Source organism: Chelonoidis abingdonii, chromosome 10 (genome assembly GCF_003597395.2).
Source record: "Chelonoidis abingdonii isolate Lonesome George chromosome 10, CheloAbing_2.0, whole genome shotgun sequence".
Taxonomy (NCBI): Eukaryota; Metazoa; Chordata; order Testudines; family Testudinidae; genus Chelonoidis; species Chelonoidis abingdonii.
Genome location: NC_133778.1, coordinates 39,444,275 through 39,470,360, shown reverse-complemented (window position 1 = coordinate 39,470,360; position 26,086 = coordinate 39,444,275). Strand labels below are relative to the sequence as shown.

At 38.8% G+C, this 26,086-nt stretch overlaps 1 protein-coding gene across 3 annotated transcripts in view; it reads left to right on the top strand.

Annotated features, from left to right (window-relative positions):
• RAPGEF4 (Rap guanine nucleotide exchange factor 4) overlaps positions 1-21,577 on the top strand; it is a 221,493-nt gene extending 199,916 nt beyond the window's left edge. For all 3 annotated transcript variants that reach the window (XM_075070110.1, XM_032784584.1, XM_032784586.1), the window contains 8 exons: positions 1,863-1,988; positions 2,427-2,605; positions 6,687-6,777; positions 8,993-9,043; positions 9,616-9,703; positions 10,068-10,132; positions 18,484-18,538; positions 20,343-21,577. In XM_075070110.1, coding sequence (XP_074926211.1) covers positions 1,863-1,988; positions 2,427-2,605; positions 6,687-6,777; positions 8,993-9,043; positions 9,616-9,703; positions 10,068-10,132; positions 18,484-18,538; positions 20,343-20,470 — 783 coding nt within the window. In that variant the 3' untranslated portion in view covers positions 20,471-21,577. The remainder of the gene's footprint in view (positions 1-1,862; positions 1,989-2,426; positions 2,606-6,686; positions 6,778-8,992; positions 9,044-9,615; positions 9,704-10,067; positions 10,133-18,483; positions 18,539-20,342) is intronic.
• Positions 21,578-26,086: the final 4,509 nt, after the last annotated feature.

The following is a 26,086-nucleotide window of genomic DNA, read 5'->3' as shown; positions in this document are numbered from 1 at the left end:
CTTTTAACAAGTTACTTAGCATGTATGCCTTCTTTCTTTAATAGGTATTGCAAAATCTGAGTTTTGCTTCTGTTTTAGATTTAGATATTTAGTTGTAAATTTTCAGTCCTTGGCTACCTTTTCCATCTTTCCTATCTCCAGTTAGCATGGACTGAATATGTCAAATACACTTTATTGTACCGTTCAAATGTGACAAAGTCCCAATCCTGTGATGTTCTGACAGTTCTCAGCTCCTGTTGGCTTCAGGACGAGTAGAGGGCATTAAGCATCTTATAGTTGCTTCTCAGCTCTCCGTAAAAGAAGTCCACACATTGACTGTTCCTGCAGTATTCTGAAGAATGGTGTTAACAACTAGCAGAATCCTACAGAATGAAACACCTTTTACCATTTAAGAATACGCTTTCTAATTTGTGAATTTGTTGATGTTTTGCTTGACAAGCCCCTTGTGAAAATAAGGGGGTTATTCTGAAATGGATAAATTTGCAAATATCTTGTGTGTCTAAGTCTAAATGTTTCTTCTCCAGCATTGGAAAATATATTTAGGGCCAGCTGCTTGTAATGGTAACACAGAAATGTGTTGTGCTGGTCTCTGAATAGGAACAAAAATCTATTTCATTTTGGCAAAAGTCACTCTTTCCTGAAGGTAAAAATAAAAAGCTAGGCTTGTAGAGCCATAATGCTAGTAGTTTATTGCAAATTATTTTGGATCAGTTTGACATGATTGTATCATTATGTTGTTTGTGATGCAAGTTTATCATAGAGAACAAAAAGCAGCAATTCTAGCAGAAATAAATTTACTGTTTATTTATGTATTATTTAAAGTCCGGCTGGTATATTAATCCAGAGAGCTCTATTTATTTTTAAATTTTTGCAGCCATAATTTCTTTTGCAAGTGCAGAATAATGTAGTAATCGTAACTTTCTTGTTTGGAGATATAGTCTGTTGAAATATAAGACCTGATCTTGCAGCCCTGGTTCACGTTGGACTCAGGGTGGGACCTGGTCTGTTGACAGCACATTTTTCTATCATAATCTGCAACATATTAGATTATAGTCATTAAAAATTAAAGATAGCATGGAGGAATTTGTGGAAATAATTGTAAGTGAACTACACTGCCCTCTCCTGGAAGCAAAAGCAATTTAAAATGTAGGTTCACATAAAACACTGTTAAAGTCCCAGGATGTGTTTACAGGGTGCATGTGAATTGGCAACAGGTATATTGTTTGGCAACTGAATAATTTTTGTATGGATGGTTTAGTGTGTTTGACCCTAAAATATACAGTAGATGACTCCAAATATGGAATCATCCCAGACTACATTTTAAATAGATTTAGTTTAAGAATTGTATTTTATGCAAAACTGCAGCTCACATGTTTTATTAGATTATATGAAAATCCATTTAAAATTAATAGTTTAATAACTCAAAGGAATGTATTCTTTGAACACATAAAACTCCCAATAACTCAACTGGGAGTTATACAATCACAAATGTCAGATAATGATCCGAAGACTGGAATATATGCAATGTATACTAAAAGAGAAAGTATGAGATACACTTATTAGATTGTTACAGCTTTCTAAATTATAATAAAGGAAATAATTCACATCACTAAAATCTGTTTGTTGCAAAAACATTAGGTTTGTATGTTGTGCTTCGGATCCGTGTGCATGTAGAAATGGGAATTGATAAAAGCGGCTTTATTGCTACCTGTAGTTGAAAGCAGACTCCAGCTATACTATTTGAAACCCCTTCAGAAACTGGTGACATTGAAAAAAAAAATCAAGAGTTCTTCAGAGGACTAAGCGTTGGTTGTGCAAATTAGCATTTTGAAATAGTCTTGTATCATTATTCTTATTGACAGACACCCCTGCCAGAACAAGAAGGCCCATCGACTGGAACTGTGGGAACTTTTGAACTCATGAGCTCCAAAGACTTAGCGTACCAGATGACAATTTATGATTGGGAGCTCTTCAACTGTGTGCATGAGGTATGGGGAATCTAAATAGTATCTTAGTATTTATTATTAAACATTTAGCTCTTCAGTGCAGATACTGATACTGTTTGCCAGATTTTCTCTGAGTTTAACTTGTAGAACCTTGAAACTATTAAATACTATTCCAGCCACAGCAAAAATATAAAGTATATAAAAGAAACATCATCTAATAGTGCATTCTATATTGAATTACTTTGATATGTCTCATTGACGGTATTAAACTGTTACTACATAGTCTATATTTATGCTTTTAGAGGTTGTCTACTGAATTTGCAATGCAAGCTGAATCCTTGTCAGCTGTATCATGCACACATTTACTGCACAGCAAGTTTCAAGCTTGGATAATTTAGAAACCTAATAGTGATTTCTAACTCCTCTCAACCACCCCCAAAAAGAAACATCTGAAAACCAGCTCTTTTTTTTCTCTCCTAGCTGGAGCTGATTTACCACACATTTGGAAGGCACAATTTTAAAAAGACCACAGCAAATTTGGACTTGTTTTTGAGAAGATTTAATGAAATCCAGTTCTGGGTGGTCACAGAGATTTGTCTTTGCTCCCAACTCAGCAAGCGTGTTCAGCTGTTAAAGAAATTCATTAAGATAGCAGCCCAGTGAGTATACACTAGTATATACAGGCAAAGGCTGAAATACATGTCAAGTTTTTAATATATTTGTTGTTTGTAATTTTTACAGAGAATCAAACCGAGCTGAAAAACCCTACTTAATCTTGCCCATCCCTGCTAATGTAGGATTGTTCCCTGTTACTGTTTGTCTTCCCCTTTTCTGTTCATCTCCTCTATTTACCCTTGCTCCCAGCATTCTTAGAGCCCAGTCTTGCAACCACCTACATGAGTAATTTATTGAGTTCAGTGGGACCAATCCACTTATATTACATGCAGGAGGTCATTTACATTCTTCTGGGGTAGAAGTCTCTCAAGCAGAGTGAAAGTAGAGCAGGAGAGGAGCAGGGTGAAAGTGTGGAGCGGCTCCTGTTAGCCTCACTCTGGTATTTTTTCAGACACCCAAAATGTTATTGTCTCTCTCTTTCCAGCTACCAAGCTTAAAGATGGATAGCAGCAGGACACATGGGGAAACAACAGTCCTTTGCAATAAAAGCTTATTATAACATTCTGTAATACTCCAGCTGAGTGATACATTTTGGGTGACTCATTACAAAAACTAAGCATTTGCACATTTTGCTGGAAAATTGCAAATTATCCTAGTTTTGCCTCCCAAAAAGTATGGCTCAGTGAAAATAGATAAGTTTGTGAGTAAAAACAGACAATTGACCCCAAAAATAGGCATTGCTGATCTCTTACTTGTTTGTTAATATCTCATAATTGAAAATAAATTTAAAATTACCTGGAACTTTCAATTTGTGCTTTTAGGGCTTGATTCCTCACCACTGAATTCAGTAGGAATGCTCTGTTGACTTCAGAGGGAGCAGAGCCACATCTAGTCTATGTAACCAGAGTTCCTAGCACTGTTACTCTCTTCTTCCCTCCTCCCAATCCCTGCTATTGTTTGTTACACCCACCTGTTGCTTCTAAACTCTTCAAGGGAAGAACTGCGTCTTTCTATGTGTTTGCACAATGCCTTGGATGATGGACCCAGATCTTGACTGGGCCACTGGGTACTATTATAATACAAATAAGTAATTTACACTTAAAACGTTTATTTTTATTTTTATTTTTTTTTGCATTTTAGAAAACAAATCCCCCACTTTTAAAAGTGTCATAGGGGAGTGAGGGAGGAAAGGATTGTCATAAAATAAACTCTGAATTCTGCTCCAGAAATCATAATTTTTCATATCCCAAGCCCATGCCCACATACAAATACTACACAAGCACTAGCATTACCAATTCTGCTGCATAGAGGGCCTGATATTGCGAGGTACTGAGTTCCTTCTGGAAATTGCTGAGTGCTCTCAACGTTCACTAAAGGTAGTGGAAGTTTAAGGCACCCAACACCTATAAGATGCACTCAGCACCTCACAGGATCAGACTCATAGTAAGGTAAATAGAACATACTCCTCTCCAGTAGTCTCCAAAAACAGCCATTCCGTTATCTGGTTCTTTATAGGGAAATTGTAAACCAGAAAGCAGATTTGACATATTCTGTCCAGTAGAGGGCAGTAGGATACATACACACAAATGAATAAGGTTTATTCCTCAAACCAGTAGTGTGAAATGGGAAAATGCATAAATGCAAGTAAATGAAGATATTAAGGTAAATTTAATAAGTCTTTAAAATCAAGCATCTTCAAAATAACAGTTAAACTTCACCTGAATGAAAAACAGGGAAAATAATCAATCATAATGTTCCCCAGACCCATTAGATTTCCCAGTGTCACAGGGTTTACTTGTGCTGTTTAAATCAGCTTAATGACCTGTTTACTTCCATGTTTCTGGTCTCACTACAATTCTAAAAATAAATGGCTAAACGTGACCTGCTCTGCTGAGACCTCTGTGTCTCTTAAAGGCAGGGAGTGCTGAAGCACAAGATTTTCCTAAATAAAAACTGAACTGGCAGATTTATTTTCAGTGGCTACAAGATAACTTTAAAAATTATGGGGCTCTTTCTTACCATATAAATTGCTGCCATGGTAACAGGTGCTACAGAACATACTGAAACAAATACAATATGCTGAAGAGTTAGAACAAAAAGAGCAAAGGGATTGGGTTAAAAAAAAGTAGACCCCGGCCTTGAAGTAATATCCCTGTCTAAATTTGCACATGAAGAGCCTTGATAAACCAGTAACTGAATGAGAGTATAATCCTTCCTGAGAGCGGAGGAAGGTGCACTAGATTCATTATGGAGGGCACTCAGTTCAGTACAGTACTGTTACTCTTCCAGGGTAGCTGGTGGTGAAATTGTGTGGCTCTGCAGCTTTCCTGGTGTACTGATATTCAGAGATAATGGCTGCTGAGCACCTTGTTTCCATACTGTGACTGAGAGGTCCCCGCTTTTCCAATAGGCATGCTCCCTCTGCCCCGAAATGCACCCTTATTAGTGCTCACGTCCCTAGGGGAAGCTGCATAACCAGATGCGGCCTCATTGTGCTGAGCCTGGTGTACTTTCAGCTTACTGTGCAATGGTTGCCCCTGCCACTTGCTGGGTAAAAGTGCGCAGCTCACCAGGTTCACAAACTCGGCGTCTCTACATACACATTATTTAAAAGAACCATAGAAGAGTGAGTGAATAAAAGATATTCACTCACTCTTCTATGCCTGCTCTCTCTCATCTCGATACACACTAGTTCACACACAGTCATTAAAAATCTCTCTCCATATGCAAACCCACAAAACATTCCCTTATTTCAGACAAAGGGTAGTTGTAAATTGCAAGTTGCAGCTTCCTTAAATAAGCCCATACTATGCTTGAACACTAGTATTTTAATAGTTATTATTTCTACAGAACCCAGATTTATGCTTGGTGTCTCCCAGAACAAGTAAAGACGTGTTACCATCATCAAAGCAACATGTGAGGGAAATAATTTTGGCAGCAACTTTAGAAGGTTGGAGGGTAGTAAGATTGTTAACAAGAAGACCCACAAGCAGAACGGGTCACAGTAGTCAGTAGACGATTAGGTTGTGAACAAACGATTTGACCATCGGGGGAAAAAAAAGAAAAAGGTGTGTTTTTTTGAAAGGTTGTGAAGGAAAAGCTACAGGATGTGGCTATGGCTTGGACGTGAGGAGAAACAGAGCCAAGTTAATCCCCAAGGCTACAAACCTGGGTGACAGGATTATGGTAACAGTGTTCACTGGTATAGTATAGGGAGGAGAGAGAGTTTTTGGAGGAGTGACTACGAGCTCACTCTTGGTCATGCTGAGTTTAAGGTAAAGATCAGCCATACAAGATGAGCTATCTGAGAGGGTAAAATATTAAAGATTGAACTTCTGTAAGTAGTGCTGAAGTAGAGAATTATATTTGAGAATCAGTTTGAATCTCTTGCTTTTATAGTTTCCTTAATATCTTGCCACCCAACCTTTGCAAAAGAAGCATAGGCCTAAAAATTTCTACTTTGGGCAATGATAGTAACAAACACAGCAAATAATTTGCAAAGATGTGGCATATCAGATATTCTGTAACATGCAGTTATATCCTTCAGTCTCTCCTGAGCACTAATGAAGAAGCACTGAAACACAGCCATCTCTGGGCATCTGCCTCTTGAATCTGGAGTAAGACTCTTCTGGGGTGTAGACAACCTGCCAGCCCGCCAGGTTCTGCAGCAATGGGAGTGTAAACCATGCTTCTTCTACTGTTTTTTAGCATTCCTTGGGCCTTAACTTAGTCTTATGTCAAGAGATGCCCCATAGTGCACTGGTAGGAGGGAAAGGCATTAAAAGGTCATGGATTTCCATATGCCAAACATGACATCAGATAAGAGGAAAACTGGTGGCCAGTTTTGAGGCATGAGAGGAGACAAGCTTCCAAGTGAATTTGATCAGTATAGATACAATTATACTGGGTTTACCAAGCTTGTCATTATGCTTTGAGTTTGAGGTTCTCACAAAACTCAAGGGGAGAAGGATCGCAAAATGATGTGTTTCAAACCCACTGGTAAGGTTTGCCAGAATGTAATCAAACTCAAACCAAAGGCTTCTATTCCACTCTCTTCAGGACCTCAGTTTTACTTCTCTCTGATTATATGTATAAAATTAAAAGTCTGGACCTCTTGTATTTCAGCTGTAAGGAATACAAAAATCTTAATTCCTTTTTCGCTATTATCATGGGACTGAGTAATGTTGCTGTGAGCCGCCTTTCACTAACATGGGAGGTAAGTGATAGCTACAATCTAGTTCCGAGACCTTTGGTTGCATTTCTTCTTTTAGTAAGCAACAACATCCATCCATGTTATTTCTAGAATTAGGGTTGAGAGGGAGGCATGCCGTTCTTCAAGACAGTAATTCAGCTCCTGAGAGGGGAGGTTACTACTGTAGGCCCAAACTTGGAGACGTCCCACACCATTAATGAGCATTTGTGTAGCACAATACTGAGCTGCTGTATTGTGTTTTATTTTACAAAAAAGGAGGTGAGGGGGGAGTCAAAATCATTGGGGGAAGCCAGGTGAAATTACATTTCATGGGCCAAATTCTCCTTTACCCCAGTGTAGCCCTGCTCCAAAAATTCTGAAAGATTTTTCATGAAAATTTTTAGCAAAACATATTTTCATCAAAATTTCCATTTTTATAAAAATGTTGACCTATATATGCTGGTTAAAAACAGAAAATGCACATTTTTTGGATATTTCTGTGAACATCTTTTCATGAAAAATTGAAAAATGTTTGGCCAGGTTGCTGTGATATGTCAGTGATGTGTTACTGGTGTAATTGAAACCAAAATATGACCTATTGCATTTAACACGTTTCTAAAATCGGGCCTGAAAATGGGGATTCAAGGTACCATCAGAAGGCAGCAGTTTACAAAAAGACCTCAAACTGAAATCTAAATGTACACCTGCAGTTTGCAGCCAGAGAAGCCTATATTGATTTTTCTAAATACCAGCATAAACCTTCTCACAATTAACATTGAAGGCATGAATTTGAAGGCTAATTTCTAAACAAATGGCCCTTTATTTCTAGCTGCTAAGATTGGGGGTTTAACAGAGGGCAGGAGTTCTAGGCAGACAAGAGGTGGAATTTAATTTATTTACTGTGTACAACAAGCTGGAATTTACAATAGATATGGGGATTGAGCTGGAAGAGGGAAGCGATAATTTGTAAGTGAAAGAGGTATGATACTGTATTCAGAGAAATGTTTTCACATCCTTTTGTTCAGCAGAGCAGTTAGGTTATCAAAGCATAATCTAAGAGTATCTTTGCTGGGTTTTTTCAGGATCTATACAGTGAACATCATTAAATAAATATTTAGGACCTGTTTTTTACTAATGTTCATATGCAGGTATGTCAGTTGCACACACAAATCTGGTAGTTGCAGGTGCATATGGCTACTTCATTCACTAATACCTAATTTGTATGCGTATCGAAAATAGGCACACAATTGTTCATGTCCATCATTAGAAATGAGGCCCTTACTGTGGTACTCTCTTCCTGTAACAAGGCTGTTAAATAGAGGAAATACTTCGCTGCAGAATTGACTTTAAGGAAATATTTCTTTATTGCTTATGATGCCTGCTCAGTGTTGTAATGTGATTTGATCAGAAATATATTCAAATTTGTAATGCAAATTAGAAAGCTGACATGTTTCAATTTGAAATATTAAAGTTACTGTGATCTTTGAAGCTGTCTTTGTCACATACCAGTATCCAGTTCCAGTAAATTTGCTCAACATTTCTAGTATGAGATAGAAAGCAACTATTTCATAATGTTCCACCATATCCTTTGTTCACTGTAGGCATAGACATTTTCAGTGTCTATTGTGAACTGAAAAGTTATTAATTAACTTAAATCCAAATAAATGAACACTGACCCTTGGATGCCAGGTGAATCAAGGATTTGTGCAATAGCTTATGATACATTTGCCTTAACAATATCTCCTGGAAATGCCCAGGTGTGGTTTGACTGACTTGTGAATATTCCAAAAGTCACTTATATGAATAATCCAGCTGAAATAATACTGCCTAAGGTATTTTTGTGAATTGCTTTGGGTCAAACAGGCTGTCATTAGGATGGGCCTGAATTGGAACACTTAATTAAACTTTCATTTGCACTTTGGATCCAGATATGAATGCGAAGTACTTGGCTGCAGCATGTCACTGTAATGGGCCAGTTCAACATCTGAATCGGAACATCTCAAACTGGGTAATTTCAGGACTGGATCCAAATGAGGATCCAGGTTTTGTAGCTCAGTCCCATCTCTATTTATAATCTGGTTGCTAGGAGACGTGCTGTATTTTACATTACCACATTGTTCCAAAAGGAACAGTTTTTCCTGCTTTATGGATGTTTACAAGAAACATATACAGTTAAATGATTATACTGAATGCAGACTGAATTTAACACAGTTTTCTGCTGTTTTTGTTTTATTAACAGAAACTTCCAAGCAAGTTCAAGAAGATCTATGCAGAGTTTGAAAGCTTGATGGTAAATGACAATAGATCCTTTAGTCTCTGCACAATCTGTCCTAATTCAGTTTCTGAGTAACTGATTTGAATTCCTCGATTCAGAACATTTTATATGTCCTTGTTTGAATTTAATAAGTCTATAATCCCATTTTAGTGCTGCTAAAATAAGCATGTATGACTAATAAATTATACTCTTAGGAACTTACTCTGACAGAATTTATGTACCCCTTAAGGTCAATCTGGGAAACTCCAAAAAGCTTTATAACACGTTTTCCCATTGTATATATTTTCCCATTGTATATATTTTCTAAGGTGGATTTTTTTTTATTCTGGTGTCTGCAAATCCATTAGAGGGAGGAAAAATGTGATGTTTCTGTTCAAATAAGCTCTTTTGTAATCACACTTATATCTTGTCATTGGATAGGAAAACAGTTAAATTTAATAAAAGCTGTCCTTGTTTTAAAGCTGCACTTTTTAAAGCTGCAAGACAAAGTAATTACATTTAATAAACACCATGGCTTTTAAATGAAGCTATACAGTGTCTGCTTTTTAATCAGTGCTAATAATTGTCTGATCTCTTCTTTTTTTAAGGATCCATCAAGAAACCATAGGGCCTACAGGCTTACTGTAGCTAAACTGGACCCTCCTATAATTCCCTTCATGCCCTTACTTATAAAAGGTAATCTAGAAAATCTACCAGCCTTGTTCATGTGAAAGTTAGTTGTCAGATATTTGAAGAGTGAAAGGCAATAAAAGAAAGTAAAATTTAATCTCAGTGGAAGGTGGAATCCTCTTTTCTATTAAAAAAAAAAATCATGACATGGAGATAGGTGAAGGAGTTTTCAGTAAATCTGAATGTCAGATTCCAATTGCACTAGCCTCGGTGAGAAATCTTTCCAAGTTGCACTCTAATGAAAGGAGCAGGCTTTTTAACAATTAAATGGTACGATTGTTGTAACTGAAGAGATAGAGATACAGTGCTGTGCTGTTTTGTATCTCATGATTCAATTATCTATAAGACTATTGCATTTATTTCTATGCAGACATGACGTTTACTCATGAGGGGAACAAGACATTCACTGACAATCTAGTAAACTTTGAAAAAATGGTACGTACCGTATGTTCTCAGCTATGGTTGTATGTTGACATTTACAGTGGTGCAAAAGAGAATTGATGGTTTTATATAAGAGATTTCTAGATACAAAATAGGCACACAAACTTCATTTTCTTCTGAAACTGAGTTGCATTGTTGAAACTTTGAGGACAAATTTCCAGGCGTGGTAGCTCTCCTTCCTGTTGGAAAGTCAGGGTTATGTTCCAGTGTAATTTATGTATTAACAATTGTAAACAAGTTTTGTTTACCTAGAACAGAAGTGGCAACAACTGCACACAGGCAACTTCCTTTTGCAGAAATCACAACTAAGAAACATCTGCCTGCTACTGAGAAGTGGGGGGTTTGCTATTGTCCATATTGGTTACTCAGAGTGTGTCTTCACCTGAGAGTTAACTCAGATGATCAAGCCTAGCCCCAGTGTAAGACACCACAGTGCAAGGCCCTACCCAAGTTACTGTGTCCTCTTTGCTGCAGTCAGCCATGTGTGCTGCTAGGACTAGTGGGAGCATATTCCATGGTTCTTTGTGCTGCAATAAGCTGAGCCACTCTGATTCTTTCCCAGTGAATTGTGGGAGAACTTGTCTGCCTTTCAAGCACTTGGGGGAATTGTGGAAAGGCCTATCAGCATTTGAGTGATTAGCCTGTGTGCTCACTGCAATGTGGGCAGATTATCAACCCAACTGAATGCATCACTCAGATTTTAGCCTACAGCCCCAGACAAGCCAACTAGCCTGGGTTAAAATCACCACCACATTCAGGTGAGAGGTTCTTTCTGGGGTGGAGAAGGCTTAGAGGCAATGCCCAGGTAGCAACCTGAGTTAGTTCTACAGTGAAGACATACCCTAACTGCATATAAGCACTCTCTGTTCCCTTCTTCTGCCTGAGCCCCAAGCTTTCTTTCTGGGAAAGAACTATTTGATCAGGACTTCATGGTTTAAGTAGGTGGGCATAAGTGCTAGCTCCTTTCTGAAGTTGTTGTGCAATACACAGGAACCTCAGACGGGTTTGCCCGGAGTTGGCTTCTGGTCAGTCCCCAGTCTGACAACAGAAAGTGCTTAATCCCTTTAGTGATAATCTGGATGTGGTTACTGAATGGTATCTCTAGGTCCAGGCCATCCAATTAATTCTTGCTATGCAAGGTTTCATACTGAATACTTATGTATTAATGACTCATAACGTGCATAACGTTAACACCTGCCGTGACAATATATATTTCTGGTGTTAATTATTGTAACAGTGAATCAGGACAGCATTCAGATTTTGTGTGTGTATGTGTACGTTGGCTACCTATTGCTATAATATACAGTTGTCGATTCCAAATAGACGACTGACTTCATACAATTGTTTTTTTCAAGACTTATAGAGTCTGCCAGCCATAAGAAGGAATTTTTCAAACGTGTATCTCCACAACCTGGTTTTATTAATAGTAGCAGAAGATTTTAGAGGTAGTTTTATACAGCATTATCCCTTTTGACCCAAGCAGTTATCCAATATTTAGGGTCTTGTGGATTGTTTCCAATAGGAGGGGAAAGAGATGATGAAGTCACACATTTCTTTGAGTAGTTCTGTCCCACTGAACACAGTAAGAATCAAACAGGAAACAGTTTGTGTGCTCACAGTTCCAAGCCTCTTCTTCAGCCCACACTGTACCCAAAAGCGCTCTCTCTTGGGGTATGTCTACACTACAGCTGGGAGCGTGCTTCCCAGTGCGGGTAGCCAGACACATGCTAGTTCTGCTTGAGCTAATGTGCTAAGAGTAGCAGTGTTGTCGGGGGTAGCAGAGTGGCAGCTTGGGCTAGCTTCCCACATAAGTACCTCAGGGGGCTGGCCCCGGTGGGTTTGTACTCAGGCAGCTAGCCCTGGTTGCTTTTAGTGCACTCACTCAAGTAGAGCTAGTGTGTGTCTATCTACTTGTGCTGGGAAGCATGCTGCCATCTGCAGCTTAGGCCTACCCTCAGGGTCATTTTACAAGCACTTCTCTGAATGTCTCTGGGGCTTCCTTGCTGCTTTCTCTGTCTGCTTCTGTAGTGTTTCTGATGCTTCTTTCCACACACACAGCTCTCTCAAGCAATATACAGCCTCCAGTCAAAGCTCTCCCACATAGCTCAGTTCACTGGCCTGGCATGTAGCCTATGTTTCAGCCTCCCGTGGGAGACCCCAAGTACGTACTCTGGCAGTTAGCCCCATCCACCGCTCACATGGCTGCAGTTACTCATTTTTAGCATGCTAGCTCAATCTGAGTTAGTGTGGGAATTTCTGCTTAGACTGGAAATTACAGTGTGGACGTACTGTAAGAAAATGAAAGTAGTAAGATCTTGAGGGGGAAAGAAGGACAGATTAGGAAGGGAGAGAGAAAGCATGGGGAAGAGAGAACATATGAAGAAAGACAAGAGAGGACACAGAGAGAGAAGGAGACAAGAAATTGGGAAAGGAAGCAGAAAGATTTGTAATAGATGGGAGATAGAGCAGGTTAATGCAAAGCTATAAAAGGCACCTGATGAACAGGGAATAAGTAGGAAAAAAGGTGATTTTTTTTTTTTAATTTTTTTTTAGCATGTGCTAGCTAACACTGTAAAATCCTAGTGTGGACAAGGCAGTCTTTAGTTTTTACATGTGTTATCAGGTTAAGATAAATAAATGGGGGAGGGAGACTATTGTTTATCTGAGTCTTTTAACTCATGTTACAACTTCAACTTCCTGGTCACATGTTAGTTACCATGTCTTAGCTAACATAGGCTAAAAAATACTTTCTTTCCTAGTGAAGACAAGGCCATGCAGTCACATATTACTGGCTAAATTCTGCTGTCATTTACACTGGTATAAATTCTGAGCAACACCATTGTCAATATTCTGCTATTTTCATGTAGTTTTAGATAGAAACCAGAAAATAAGCAGTGGGAGATTTTCTCCAGGAGCTGTATCTGGCGATTTGTCATTTCTAGCTATATAGTTAACTCTAGTTTCTTCTGATGGTTAGGAATTATTGATCTGTCCTGAATTTCTTCATCCTTTGGAAAATAGTTTCTTTTGATCCATCCTGATTATGAGATTTTAACTCTTGTTCTGCTTACAAATAAAAATCTCTTGATGATCCCTACTGAAATCCTTGTTTAATTCCAAAAAGGGGTGTTCCTCTGCTTCTGGCGTAACTACAGCACTGTGTCTGAATTCTCACCAAAGAGTTTCAGTCCCAACAGCTGATGGGTTACCAACAACTGTCTGCTTGTGATTGGCCACCCAGACAGGAAATAGCATAATAAATGACATCCTTCCAACCAACACAGCTTTCTTATTCACTCTCATCTCTGTTTAATGTTTCAACTGTATTTGTAAAAAGACTGACACTTTTACAAACTTGTGAGAACTCTTTCATACATTATTTTCTCACAAGTTTAAGGTACTAAATCACAGCCTGCTCTTTGTGTGCTCTTGTAATACCATTCTGGGAAGCTGGGAGGGGGCAGCAGATAGCAGGAGTTGGCCCCTGGGTTTATGGGGGCATGATCAATATTTTTGTCAGTAATTAGATGTTTGAATTATTAGCATACCAGTAGCATTACCAGTGCCTTATAGGCTTTGTCTTCACTGCCAAAAAGTTCTATTTTTACAGTAACTACAGTACCATGTGTTTGCTATTTTACTGAAAATCCTAGTGGAGAAAAGTGCAGTGTAGCTAGACAAGGCCAATATTGTATCCTCTACCCAGATTTGATCTCACCTAACTACACTTCAGTAAAAGCTGTGCCTTATCTCCACTAGGATTTTTACATAACATGCATTAGCTATGGTACAGTAAAAATGCATCTTTTTTGGCAGTGAAGACAAAGCCATAATTAGCAGGGGGAACTAGCTTGCGAAGTTGTAGAAGTTCTGCTGTTGCAAGGTTGAGAACATACAATTTGGGAGCTGCAGAAAGGTAAAGCAGTAGTGAAGAGGACTGTAGTAGACCACAAATGCAACAATTAGGCACCTCACACACGTTTATCTCTCAACTTCAGAAACAAGCCTCTACCCTTTGAGGCAAAGGAGAAGTCCCATAGCTGTTAGTAGTAGTAGTTCCTGATTACTTCCTGTGGGATAGCCACTAGAGGGCAACATGCAACCTACAAAGCCAGTACATAGCAGTATATTACATACAAGTTGAACTACTTTTGTACCTGTCAATTTTTAAACAATTTCACAGGTTTTTGTAAATAGATGGGATATTTTAGGCAAGCCCTTTTCTAGAACAGTTGTTCTATGGATGGCTCCAGGGGCTGGCTCTCCAAGTGGAGATGCTATATTCCATACCGCATTTGTGTCCCCAAATGAATTCAAACATGGTCTTTATCTTTTCCCTCACGATTCATTTGAAAGCTATAATTTACCACCTTTTCCTCCCATTCCCTCTATAACCTGAGTGTATGTGGTTGTCACTGCAGCATCATGCCTTCATAAGGGAAGGCAGGGGATGCACTTCCTTTGGAGCTTATGTCAACACTATTCCTTAAATCATCTGGCAGTGTGATCAGAGATCAATTTACTTGGCAGCCTCTGCACACTTTGCTTACCAGTAGTGGCACGTGCAGAGGGAATAGAAGTTGCAAGGTGGCTCTGAAACCTAGGGCCCATCTTCCTATGGGACCACAAGACAGTACCATCAAGCTACAAAGCTGGTCACTGGTTCTTCTTTTATTGAGTCTCTTCATCCTTGAGGTGTGAAATGAGGATTAGAGAATTTGTGCATATTGGCTTTCAGGTTTTGTGGTTATGAACAAAAGGGATTTCACATTCTGATCCTTATGCAAAAAAAGAGTAAACATTCTTTCATTTTTTGAACATAAAGATTATGCAGAAAGTGTGTGACTAAAGTCCCTGGTAGTTTTCTATGACATATTTGAATATTTATAACATTTAGAATCCTACGCTAGGAATGGATTAGCAGATAATGTGCTGGCCTGCTGCCACTCTTCTAGGCAGCATAAAACTTGAAACGATATTGTTGTGTATATATAGCATGCTGATAGTAGCAGTTGCTACATGGTTGGTTGTATTTCAGATGGCTCCATATTTAGGTTTACATGGCTTTTCAATAATGGGCTTTCTTAGCATAGTGAGTAAACACAAGCTAATTTTTGGAGATATTAACCTGAGGCAATCCAAAGATGAAGAAAAGTTTAAGGTGCTAACAACTGAACTTCTGTGTTAATGTTTGCTCAGTAATACAACCCTTTATCTACATGTAGTAAAACTCTGCTATTAATGGATCAAAAGAAGAGAATCTACCACATTTGCAAGGCACTGGTAAAATAAATCTGTTTTTTCTTTATGAGTCAGTGATATGTCCAACTCACACCTTTTGCGTCAATACAAAAAGGTGTACAGGACATACAAAGAGTCATGTGAATGGGGCTTTTTGTAGGCTGTATGGTGTGCTTCTGGGGTCATCTCATTGGGTTGAAGCAATATATTCTGCTGCGTTAACTCCCAGTTCCAAAAGCCTTGCTGTTGCATCACTACTTGCATCCTTCCAAATTAAAAGGATTGGATGAGACTATCTTTAGAGCTATGCAACACCGCTCCTTAAAATGGAATCCTTCAGACAGTTCAGTGAGAGAAGATACTTCTATCCCAACAAGAGGCTAAATGCACAACTTGCATTTTCCTAATTTTGGATAGTCCCTAAAGGGAGAAGCTTAGAGTTAGAACTTTTGGAAGCTCATACTCCTGATTTCTTTCATCTTTCTGAACTGCACACAATAGACTTGTCCTGATCCCAAATGTTACTCCAATAAACAGAATATTCCCAAAATAAAGAAAATATATGGGGTGAAAAAGTTTCAGTGATGCTTGTCTGTTACCGCAAGGTAAGATTCTCAACCATAAAATTCGATCCAAAACTAATCAAACTTTGGAGAAGTTTGAATATAGCTCTAGATCCAAACTTCATGACTCAGTTCAAATATTTTGTGAACTGAAGCCCAAGACACTGAAGATTTATAAATATGGAAAGATAAGGCTGCCTGTTTCAAACAAACACCCAGCAATATACAGGTCAAGCAACTAACCATCATCTTGAAAGACAGAACTTTCAGAAGTGCCTCCCCTAAAAGAAGTAATTCTGGAAGCTGCATCAAGGCATTAGTCAGCCAGCCTTGTTCAATGCTATGATACCTCTTCTGGAAGTACTTATTTTAAGGGAGTATTTCCTGATAGAGTATGATCAAAATAGCAACACCATTAGTAAATGTGTTGGCCAAAACAACCTGGCTTCCACAGAAGTATGTAACATATCTGTTTTCAGAGCATATTCAAGCTTAGGTTAGACTTCCAGGCTTGATCCTACAAGGCGCTGTGCACTCTGGGTTGATCCAGCACAACTCTTAGATATGTCTTTATCGTTAGATATCGGAGTAGCCCTAGTGAAGTCAGTTGGATTACTCATGTGCTTAATGTTAAGCACATGCAAGAGAATCTGCAGGATTGGAGCCTTAGATTGTAAACTCCTAAAGGAGAACGCCATGCACACCTGTAGTACTAGACAAGTAATAATAATGATTTGGAGAAATGTAAAAAGAACTAAGGTAATGTAGCATTAAAATTACTTTTACTTGAGGGCCCTTTATCTGTTTAATTGTGCATCTGTTTATCTAGAGAGTATAAAAATAATCCTTGGTCCATATGCCCCAAAACGCTGGCAAAGTTGTGATGTACACTCAGGCACCTCTTGGACACTATCACAGGCTAGTTACATATTGTGTGGGTATTAGATTTCTCATGCTGATCAACAGTCATGCCAGTCATGATCTGATTTACATGCTGCATTAAAATGTCTGAGATTACTCCATTCATGTGTATGAAAAATGTCAATTACAAGCCTGTTCTGGAGTAGTGCTTGCTATTTTCCTCTGAGCTGTTGGGTTAAGACCTATTTTATTTTTACATAAAAGCCTAATCTGTGGATTTTTTTTGTGAGGCATCTAAATTTAACCAGACAATTCTCTCACTACTCACTACCTGGAAATAGGCTATTCCATTGTATGGGTTTAGAATTTTCTTGATCATTTTAATTTCCAGTGTGTGTAAAACAGCCTGTTGAGAATATGCTGTGAAAGTATGTTAACATATAACTATTAGAATATGGTTTAACAAGTTAAATGTGTTGGAACACATGTGAACAAACTTCAGATGCCTTGTAGCAATAACAGTTTTGCTATTTGAAACTTTTTTCCTACTTCTTTTTCTTAATTTAAATAAGTAAATTAAACCACAAGCTTTCATGCCTAAATCAAACTCCCCAACTATGTAAATTCAGATTTACTCCCGAAGTTTTAATTTAACTGATACTTTGCTCAGCCAGGAGAACATTATCTATCAGGTGACAATTGAGCCAGTGAGCTAAGTTTGGGATTGTAGAATTAAATTTCAGCTTCCTTACTTTTTGTTTAATGAGCAGCAGGTCTACTCTGAAACATTACTGTAAAATGGCACTTCTTCCTTATCAGATCTACGCCCCATGTTTATTGAGTCATTGTGGCTTACTTTTGGGACTGCAATAATTTTTTGCTACATTTCACTCTTGTTTCCACTCCAAAGCAAGCACATCTAGGAGGGACAGAGCTGGACTCTGTTCCTTCCTGTGAATTATCAACAAAAGTCTCAACTCTAGCTGTAGAAAAAGAAAAGAATCCAAGCTGAATCTGTAGGACTGGTAGTTAGAAAAATCATGGGTGAAATTGTGGCACCACTGAAGTCAATGGCAAAACTCCTCTTGACTTCAGTAGGGCCAGGTTTCCACCAATCAGCTTTTTAATTATAAACTGAGCACATTTCATCAGGAAATCAATAAACATGGATCCCCAAGATGCCACTTCTACAGCCACTTTTCAAAGTGGAGCTGCATTTTACCTCAAATCCATAACAAAATGTGAAATATCTTGAAGTGCTCAGTAATGTAATGAAATGTGTTCTAGAATGTCCTTGCTGTTAGGAACTAGTGACCTTAAAATTAGATTTGAGTATTCATGTGCAGAGAGTTTGGGATAACCCCTTTGTTTCGTGTGAAGATGGGAGCAAGGTTAAATATTAAAGGAACTGATTCTCACTTATATTTAGGCCCCCTTACACCACTTAGGAAATGGAAGTCACATTTATGTCCACTTTGGGACCCATGTAAATGAGGATCAGACCCAAAATGTCAGGGCAAAGTTAAAATTCTGAATCTTTAACATCATATGAATATGTTTTAATTGACTGTGTCAGTATCTTCAGACCTGTGCTTAGTTCAAGTGATGATGAAATACAATGTTTGTTTTCTGTTTGCACCTTCCACCAAGAAGGACACTTAAAATACATTTTCTTTTCAGCGTATGATCGCCAACACTGTAAGGACAGTGAAATTTTGTCGAAGCCAATCTTTCAGTAAGTGTATTGCAATATGTGCATTGTCAGAATTATCATTGGGAATGAGAATGTTAAATATGAGTTTGTTGTGGATGATAGAGACATACTGGATAATGCATTTTGAGGCTATTGTGCATGACTTCGTGGTCATGCACAATGACAGAGGTGTGATCAACCAGACTGGATAATTTCAGCCTCACTCTGCTGAAGAGCATCACTCAGTCTCTGATTTTCTTTTTAACACAGCAGCCTCTTATCCTTCTTCACAGATAGCACAATAAAAGAAAACACTTACAATGGGATAGATTTTTTTCCATCCTAGCTCCAGAATCTCATGTTGACTAAACTTTTTCTTTGTTCCAGCCAGCATCTCGGTTGGACATATCTCTTTTTTAATTTTGGGACATATCTCTGGGACATCTCTTTTTTAATTTTGACTTATTAGGCACTCTGAGACCTTCAGATGTAAATTATTCAGAAATTAAAATATACTCTCATTATCTTCTAAATGTAAACACACACACATATCTTAAGTTAAAGTCCATGGACATATGCACATACATTGAGAATACAGTAAACTCTTTAGTTTGCACCCCGTGTAGATTCTGCATCATCTTCTTTTCTAAAAGAAGAGTAAACATTTGTAAAGCACCTAGTGCATATTGCTGTGAAGCAGCAGTTGCTCAGCTTTGAAGTCACCAGTCTATGGAACAATATATAGCAATACTTTAATAAATATTGCAGGAATGCATACAGTGCAATTACATTATATTATATAGCTAGAGAAAAAAAGTGATTAAATTAAACACAAAAGACCTGATTCTCCCTGGCTACCACCTTGTGTGGTCACTTAAGGAATATCTAGATAAATTGCTTTTAAAAATCAGGTTAACTAACTTGATTTAAATAGTCCTTATGCCTCATGTAGACATAGTTTAATGCCTTTACAATTGTGTTAGCTGATCAGGTTGTAGCTTAGGCTCTGCCTATGGGTTTGTCTACACTGCAAGTGAAGATGTGATGGTAGTGTGAGTAGGGGTACCCTTGCTAACTTTAATCTAGCTACCATGAGTAACAATAGTACTTATTGTTAGTGGGATTTTAGGCATGTGAGCAGTTAGTGGGATTTTCAAAAGCATGTGAGCACCTAACTCCTGCTGAAATCAATCAGTTAGGTGGTAATCACGTTTGAAAATTCCACTAGGTGCCTATCTCCATCTTCAGGAGCTAAAATATCTTGACAAATCTGGCCCAGGGAGATTTTAGATTGTAAGCCAGTGACTGACATTTATAATGTGTTTTTACAACGCTTAACATAATGGGTCTGAAGCTGCTTGGCCACTAAACACCACCCCCTTGCAAATGTTAAATAATAATGAATTAAGGATTACATTGGTTCATAAAGGAGACCTAAAGCAATTTTACAGTTTTGGGCCAGTGTGAGCTCTCCTAGGTCAACAGTAGATATTACTATCCTGTTAAACTGTACCAACTAGATGTGTAATTATTACTATTGACTATTAAGCTAGGTATAAAACTTCACCCAAGGGCCATCAATTTCAGAGAATGTAGCCAAGGACACCAGGGAAGGAGAGTTATTCTATGGGGAAAATAATACAAGATAATAAAAATATAAAATACACTGAGGAGAGTGAATTCAAATGGAGGAGAATAATGGAAGACAGTTTTCTAAACATTTTATTTTTACTGCACCAGTATCTGGTGTTTACTTACAGTAGATTTCTGAAAAGAGGAGTATATATTCTACTCAGGCTTTTGTTTGACCAAGTGTACCAATCCTACATCATTTCTGTTTCTTCAGATCCTGACGCAGCTCTAACTAATAAGAACCATCAGGATGTACGGAGCTACGTACGACAATTAAATGTGATTGACAACCAGAGAACTTTATCACAGATGTCTCACCGACTAGAACCACGTCGAGCATAAACATTGAAAGTGACTACAAGAAATTATTTTTTTCCAGTCAAGGTCCTCCATTCAAACTCCACTTATTCTGCTACTGCATTGCCACTACAAAAATAAGCAAAAACATATTCTAAAATCCTAGGTAACGCACAATGTACCAGCCCTCAGAGAAGTTTGACTAATGAAGAGTTTATACATTGTAACTGTGGAGGTGCACATGTTGTGTACTGTTAATTCATTTTAAGGTGAGGCAAAATTCCTGTAAATGGTAAAAATGAAAAGAAGAGATAAAAATTGCCAGAATAGCCGGTGAAATGTGCACCAAAAACTCCTAATAGTTCTAAGGAATGTAGCAGTGTTTCTTCTCTCTAATTAAAAATACAATATTTTAAGATTTATTATTCAGTTTTGGGCCAAAATCTGCCATTAGCTTTCCATGTTCAATTCACATTAACTTCAATGGGAGATGTATGTAAGAAACCAGTGGCAGAATTTGGGCCCAAGTTAGGTCCAATGGTATATTTCCAGGGTTTGGTATTCAGCGAGTTATTGAAAAAAATGTTTACTTATTAAACACTACATGTATTAATAATTTCACATCTTAACCATATTTGCAAACAACTGTAACGTACTCTGGCCATTTAAGTTACCCTGGCCAGACTGAACTGCCATGTTTTGAATGATAAATAGGTTAATATTTGTAATTTTACTTCTTTTGAGGTTTTCTTAAACTACCAACCAGGATTTTAGAAGAGTTCAATTTGAAGCAATGAGCTTCATAAAATCAGTAGCATAAAGGTAGCAAGAGACTGGTTCCAAAAGAGCACAAAATGCACAAAGACAATATTTTCCTGGACATGATAACCTTAAATATCAGCTACAATTAGTTGTGGATTATTAAAACATACTTTCTGGGCTTAAATATTTACAAATATTTCAATTTTTAGCAATTGTTTTGCACTTTCAGATAGACTGTAAATAGAAAAGTTAATTCATCTTGTTCTAGAGTATTTATTGGTTTATGTCATAGCTATTGTGCCAAGATAAATGCTTTTTATTTATTTTATTTAGCATGTAATTGAAGTACAGTTTTTCTGTCTTTATACTTGGTCTGCACTTTGTGTAGGAATTGTGTAATGTATGTTTTCTGTAAATAACATGCAGTATCTTAATTAAATGTAATTGCTTAAAACGATTTGTTCACTGTCTTTAACATCTGTTGTGTGTACTCCAATCTTCATTCCTGCATAAAAACAGATGTTATTAGCAGGCTGGTGGAGTGAACTTCAACTGAACTTTGCTAGGTGTTGGACTGCAATGGGGTCCTCCCATTTCTACACACAATGATCAATTCTGTCCTCATTTAAACCTATTCAGCCCCATCACCATCTTTGGGAGTTGAACAGCTTGAAAGGAGGCTTGTTTAGCTACTTTTTTGGGGTTCCAGAGAAAACACCTCTGAATCAGCTTGAGGCTAGAAACCTTATAAATTTCAAGTATTCATAAATCAAGAAATAAACAATATCCCCGATAATATCACGGCAAACCTGGTGGCGGAACTTTGTGACTTTGTCCTCACGCACAGCTGTTTCATATTTGGGGACAATATATACCTTCAAGTCAGCAGCACTGCTCTAGGTGCCACAAGTATGTCAACATTTTTATGGCTGATTTAGAACAACACTTCCTCAGCTCTCGTCCCCTAACGCCCCTACTCTACTTGTGCAACATTGATGACATCTTCATCATCTGGACCCATGGAAAAGAAGCCCTTGAGGAATTCCACCATGATTTCAACAATTTCCATCCCACCATCAATCTCAGCCTGGACCAGTCCACACAAGAGATCCACTTCCTGGACACTACAGTGCTAATAAATGATGGTCACATAAACACCATCCTATACCAGAAACCTACTGACCGCTATACTTACCTACATGCCTCCAACTTTCATCCAGACCACATCACATGATCCATTGTCTACAGCCAAGCTTTAAGATACAGCCGCATTTGCTCCAGTCCCTCAGACAGAGACAAACATCTACAAGATCTCTATCAACCATTTTTAAAACTACAGTACCCACCTGCTGAAGTGAAGAAACAAATCGACAGAGCCAGAAGAGTACCCTGAAGTCACCTACTATAGGACGGTACCAACAAAAAAAGTAACAGAACACCACTAGCCATCACCTTCAGCCCCCAACTAAAACCTCTCCAGCACGTCATCAAGAATCTATAACATATCCTGAAGGATGATCCCTCACTCTCACAGATCTTGGGAGACAGGCCAGCCCTCGCTTACAGACAGCCCCCCAACCTGAAGCAAATACTCACCAGCAACCACACACCCCACAACAAAAACACTAACCCAGGAACCTATCCTTACAGCAAAGCCCCTTACCAGCTCTGTCCACATATCTATTCAAGGGATACCATCATAGAACCTAATCACATCAGCCACACCATCAGGGGCTTGTTCACCTGCACATCTACCAATGTGATATATGACATCATGTGCCAGCAATGCCCCTCTGCCATGTACTTTGGCCAAACCAGACAGTCTCTACACAAAAGAATAAATGGACACAAATCAGATGTCAAGAATTATAACATTCAAAAACTGGTCAGAGAACACTTCAGCCTCCCTGGACCCTCAATTACAGACCTAAAAATCGCAATTCTTCAATTAAAAAAACTTCAAAAACAGACTCCAACGAGAAACTGCAGAACTGGAATTAATTTGCAAACTGGACACCATTAAGTTAGGCTTGAATAAAGACTGGGAGTGGATGGGTCATTACACAAACTAAAAACTGTTTCCCACTCTGCATGGAATTTACATTCTGTAGGTCCTCTGCAGTCAGAGTAACAGATCAGGTTGTGATGAGAGTGGGGAATGTGTTTTACCATGTGCCCATGTGATTGTTTGTGCACTTTCTCTCACTGGGATCATTTATGGTAGCATGAATAATCCATGGAGGCAGCTGCACAACTGCTGATCTGTGCAGGCATTAGTGGATGACCAAAGAAGGGTGAAAAATAGTGCTGACATTTGACATAGTGATATTCTTTTCTCTTCCACTCACATCACATCTACAGTCTCAGAGTAGCTGGATGTTTGTGATAAATGTATCAACTGTGAATTAAAAGTGACTATTATCATCATTATTCTTCAGAGCTAACACACATTGGCATATGTCAGGCTATCTGGAGTGGCTCAGAACGTTGTGTGTTCTATCATTAGATTTCACCAACTAAGTATCAAGTGTGAACTCCTCAAGCACTATAACAGCCTTAATATGGAATCACAGATAGTGCCCTTGGGCACTCTGGTCTATCTTGCCATCCAAACAAGGCTGCCTCTGTGAAAGATTGTCCCTCACATGAAAAATCACTACAATATTCAGGTTATTTCCAGTCCCAAAGGACCAGCCACTTACCCCAGGTCAATTGCACCTCAGATCACATACCAAAAACTGTGCTTGTAGCCAATCCTATAATAAACTAATTAAATATTTATTAATTAAGAAAAGGAAACGAGTTCTTTACAAGTTTAAAGCAGGTAAATATACACACACCCACAAATGAGTTACATCTTAGGATCCAAAACGTAACAGCAGCTGCTGTAATGTGCGAGCTCTGTATGTCTGTTAGGGCTAACCCAAGCTAAGCAGCTTTGGGGATCTCTTGCTTATGCTTAGAAATATTGCCCTCTTTGAATTCAAAGCAGCATATTGATGATAATTTCTTCTTGACAGGGTTTTTAACGCCCTTCCATCACAGTTCAAGCTGCAGTGGGATGAGTATTTGTGCATGTTTTCTCCACACCCATGAAGAGGGGACAATCAACAAAGTCTTTTGTCCATTGATATTCCCCAGTGGTTTGTCTGGTGTCTATAGGCCTTTGTAGGGCAGGAGATGACATCTCTTATGGTAAACTAGTATTTCACAGTTAGTAATGCTTCTTTCCTGACTATGGGGGTTTCCAGTTTCATAGTTACAAAGCAAACACTTAAATACTACTGTGATGGGGCGCCTGCCACACACTGGCCTGTTAGGGGTTAACAGAGCCCTAGGGTGGCTATGCAAAAAGCAGCCAATAGGAAAGGGGCTACAAGGAGCAGCCAATCAAGGCCAGGCAGGTCCATATAAGAAGAGCTGCAGGACAGAGCAAGTCCATTAGCTGACTGGAGCTTGATTAGGGAAAATCAGGCTCCTGCCTGGCAGAAGAGAACCAGCATCCTGGACAGAGCAGTGTTAGCAGTGACTGGGTGGAGCTAAAGATGGCTCCTGATTGACTGCAGGGATTTGCAAGCTGAGGCCCTGAGGCAAGGGCGAAGAAGGTGCCAGGAACTGTGGGGAAGTGGCCCAGGGAAATGACCTGAGGAGTTGGAGGGGACACAGCAAATAGCGGCCATCTACAGGGTCCCTGGTCTGTGACTCGGAATAGTGGGCAGGCCCAGGTCCATCCCCACCCCCGCTTGCCACTGAGGAAGCGACCAGACAATTGGCTGCAGTTGCCACTGAAGGAAGTGGCTGGATAGCAGACTGCAGATCCCCCAGAATGGGGGAGAACAGCATATGGCATAGCCAGAGGGTTGTGTCATGAAGAGGACACCGTGGTCTTGTGAGTAACGTGGATCCTGGAGCAGAAGTGATGGTGGAGAGAACCACCAGAAGAGGGTGAACTGGCTAGCAGAGCCAATCCCCAGGACAGCCAGCAGGAGGCGCGACAGTGGTGTGTGAATACTGTCACAACTACTTTATAACATAGGATACAGATATTATAGGTGAGATAAATGCATGCAGCAACTCATAAGCTTTTCCAAACACTAAACACCTCTCTATAAATCTAATACCTATTTTAACTAATAGATGAGTCAGAGTGGTTTCCAGCTATGCATTTGTTAGTGTTCAGTGAGGCCTAGGGGTCTTGGCTTGAGCTGGCATGCCAGTGTCACAGCACATATGGGGACATTCTACACCTTAAAAAAAAACAAAACAACTTAGTATAGTAATATGGTATCAGTACATGATATGAATGTTATCTTTGCACCCATAAAGCCTAGAAACTTCATTCTTTTACTCAAAGCTTAAATGCTACAGAAACTGATGAAACCATCAGTAAATGCTGAAACGATACACCAGTAAGTATCTGCTCTGGCCCTGGATGCAGCAAGTTAAGCAATTACACTGCTAAGAAATACTCTATAGTAGTGCACAGTTATTAGCATTCTAACCTATCACCTAAAATCTATTTTAACTTACTGTCATCTTCCTAGACATTCAAAATGATCTAGAAAAAAATCTGCCAGTAATATACAGTAGAGACAGATGTTCAAAAGTGGCCTCTCTTTTTCCAATTGAAAGCTATTTGCTGCTTCAGATTTATATATGTTTATATATATATATATATATATATGGGTGTCCAGGAGAGCTGGCAGTTTTTTAAAGAAACCATGCTAAGAGCACAGGAAAATACCATACCGATGTGCAGAAAGAACAGCAAGCGTAGAAAGTGCCCAGCATGGCTTAACAGGGAACTCAGTGGTGAGCTGAAGCAAAAGAAGGAAGCTTACAAAAAATGGAAGCTTGGACAGATGACTGGGGAGGCATATAAGATTATTGCTCGGGCCT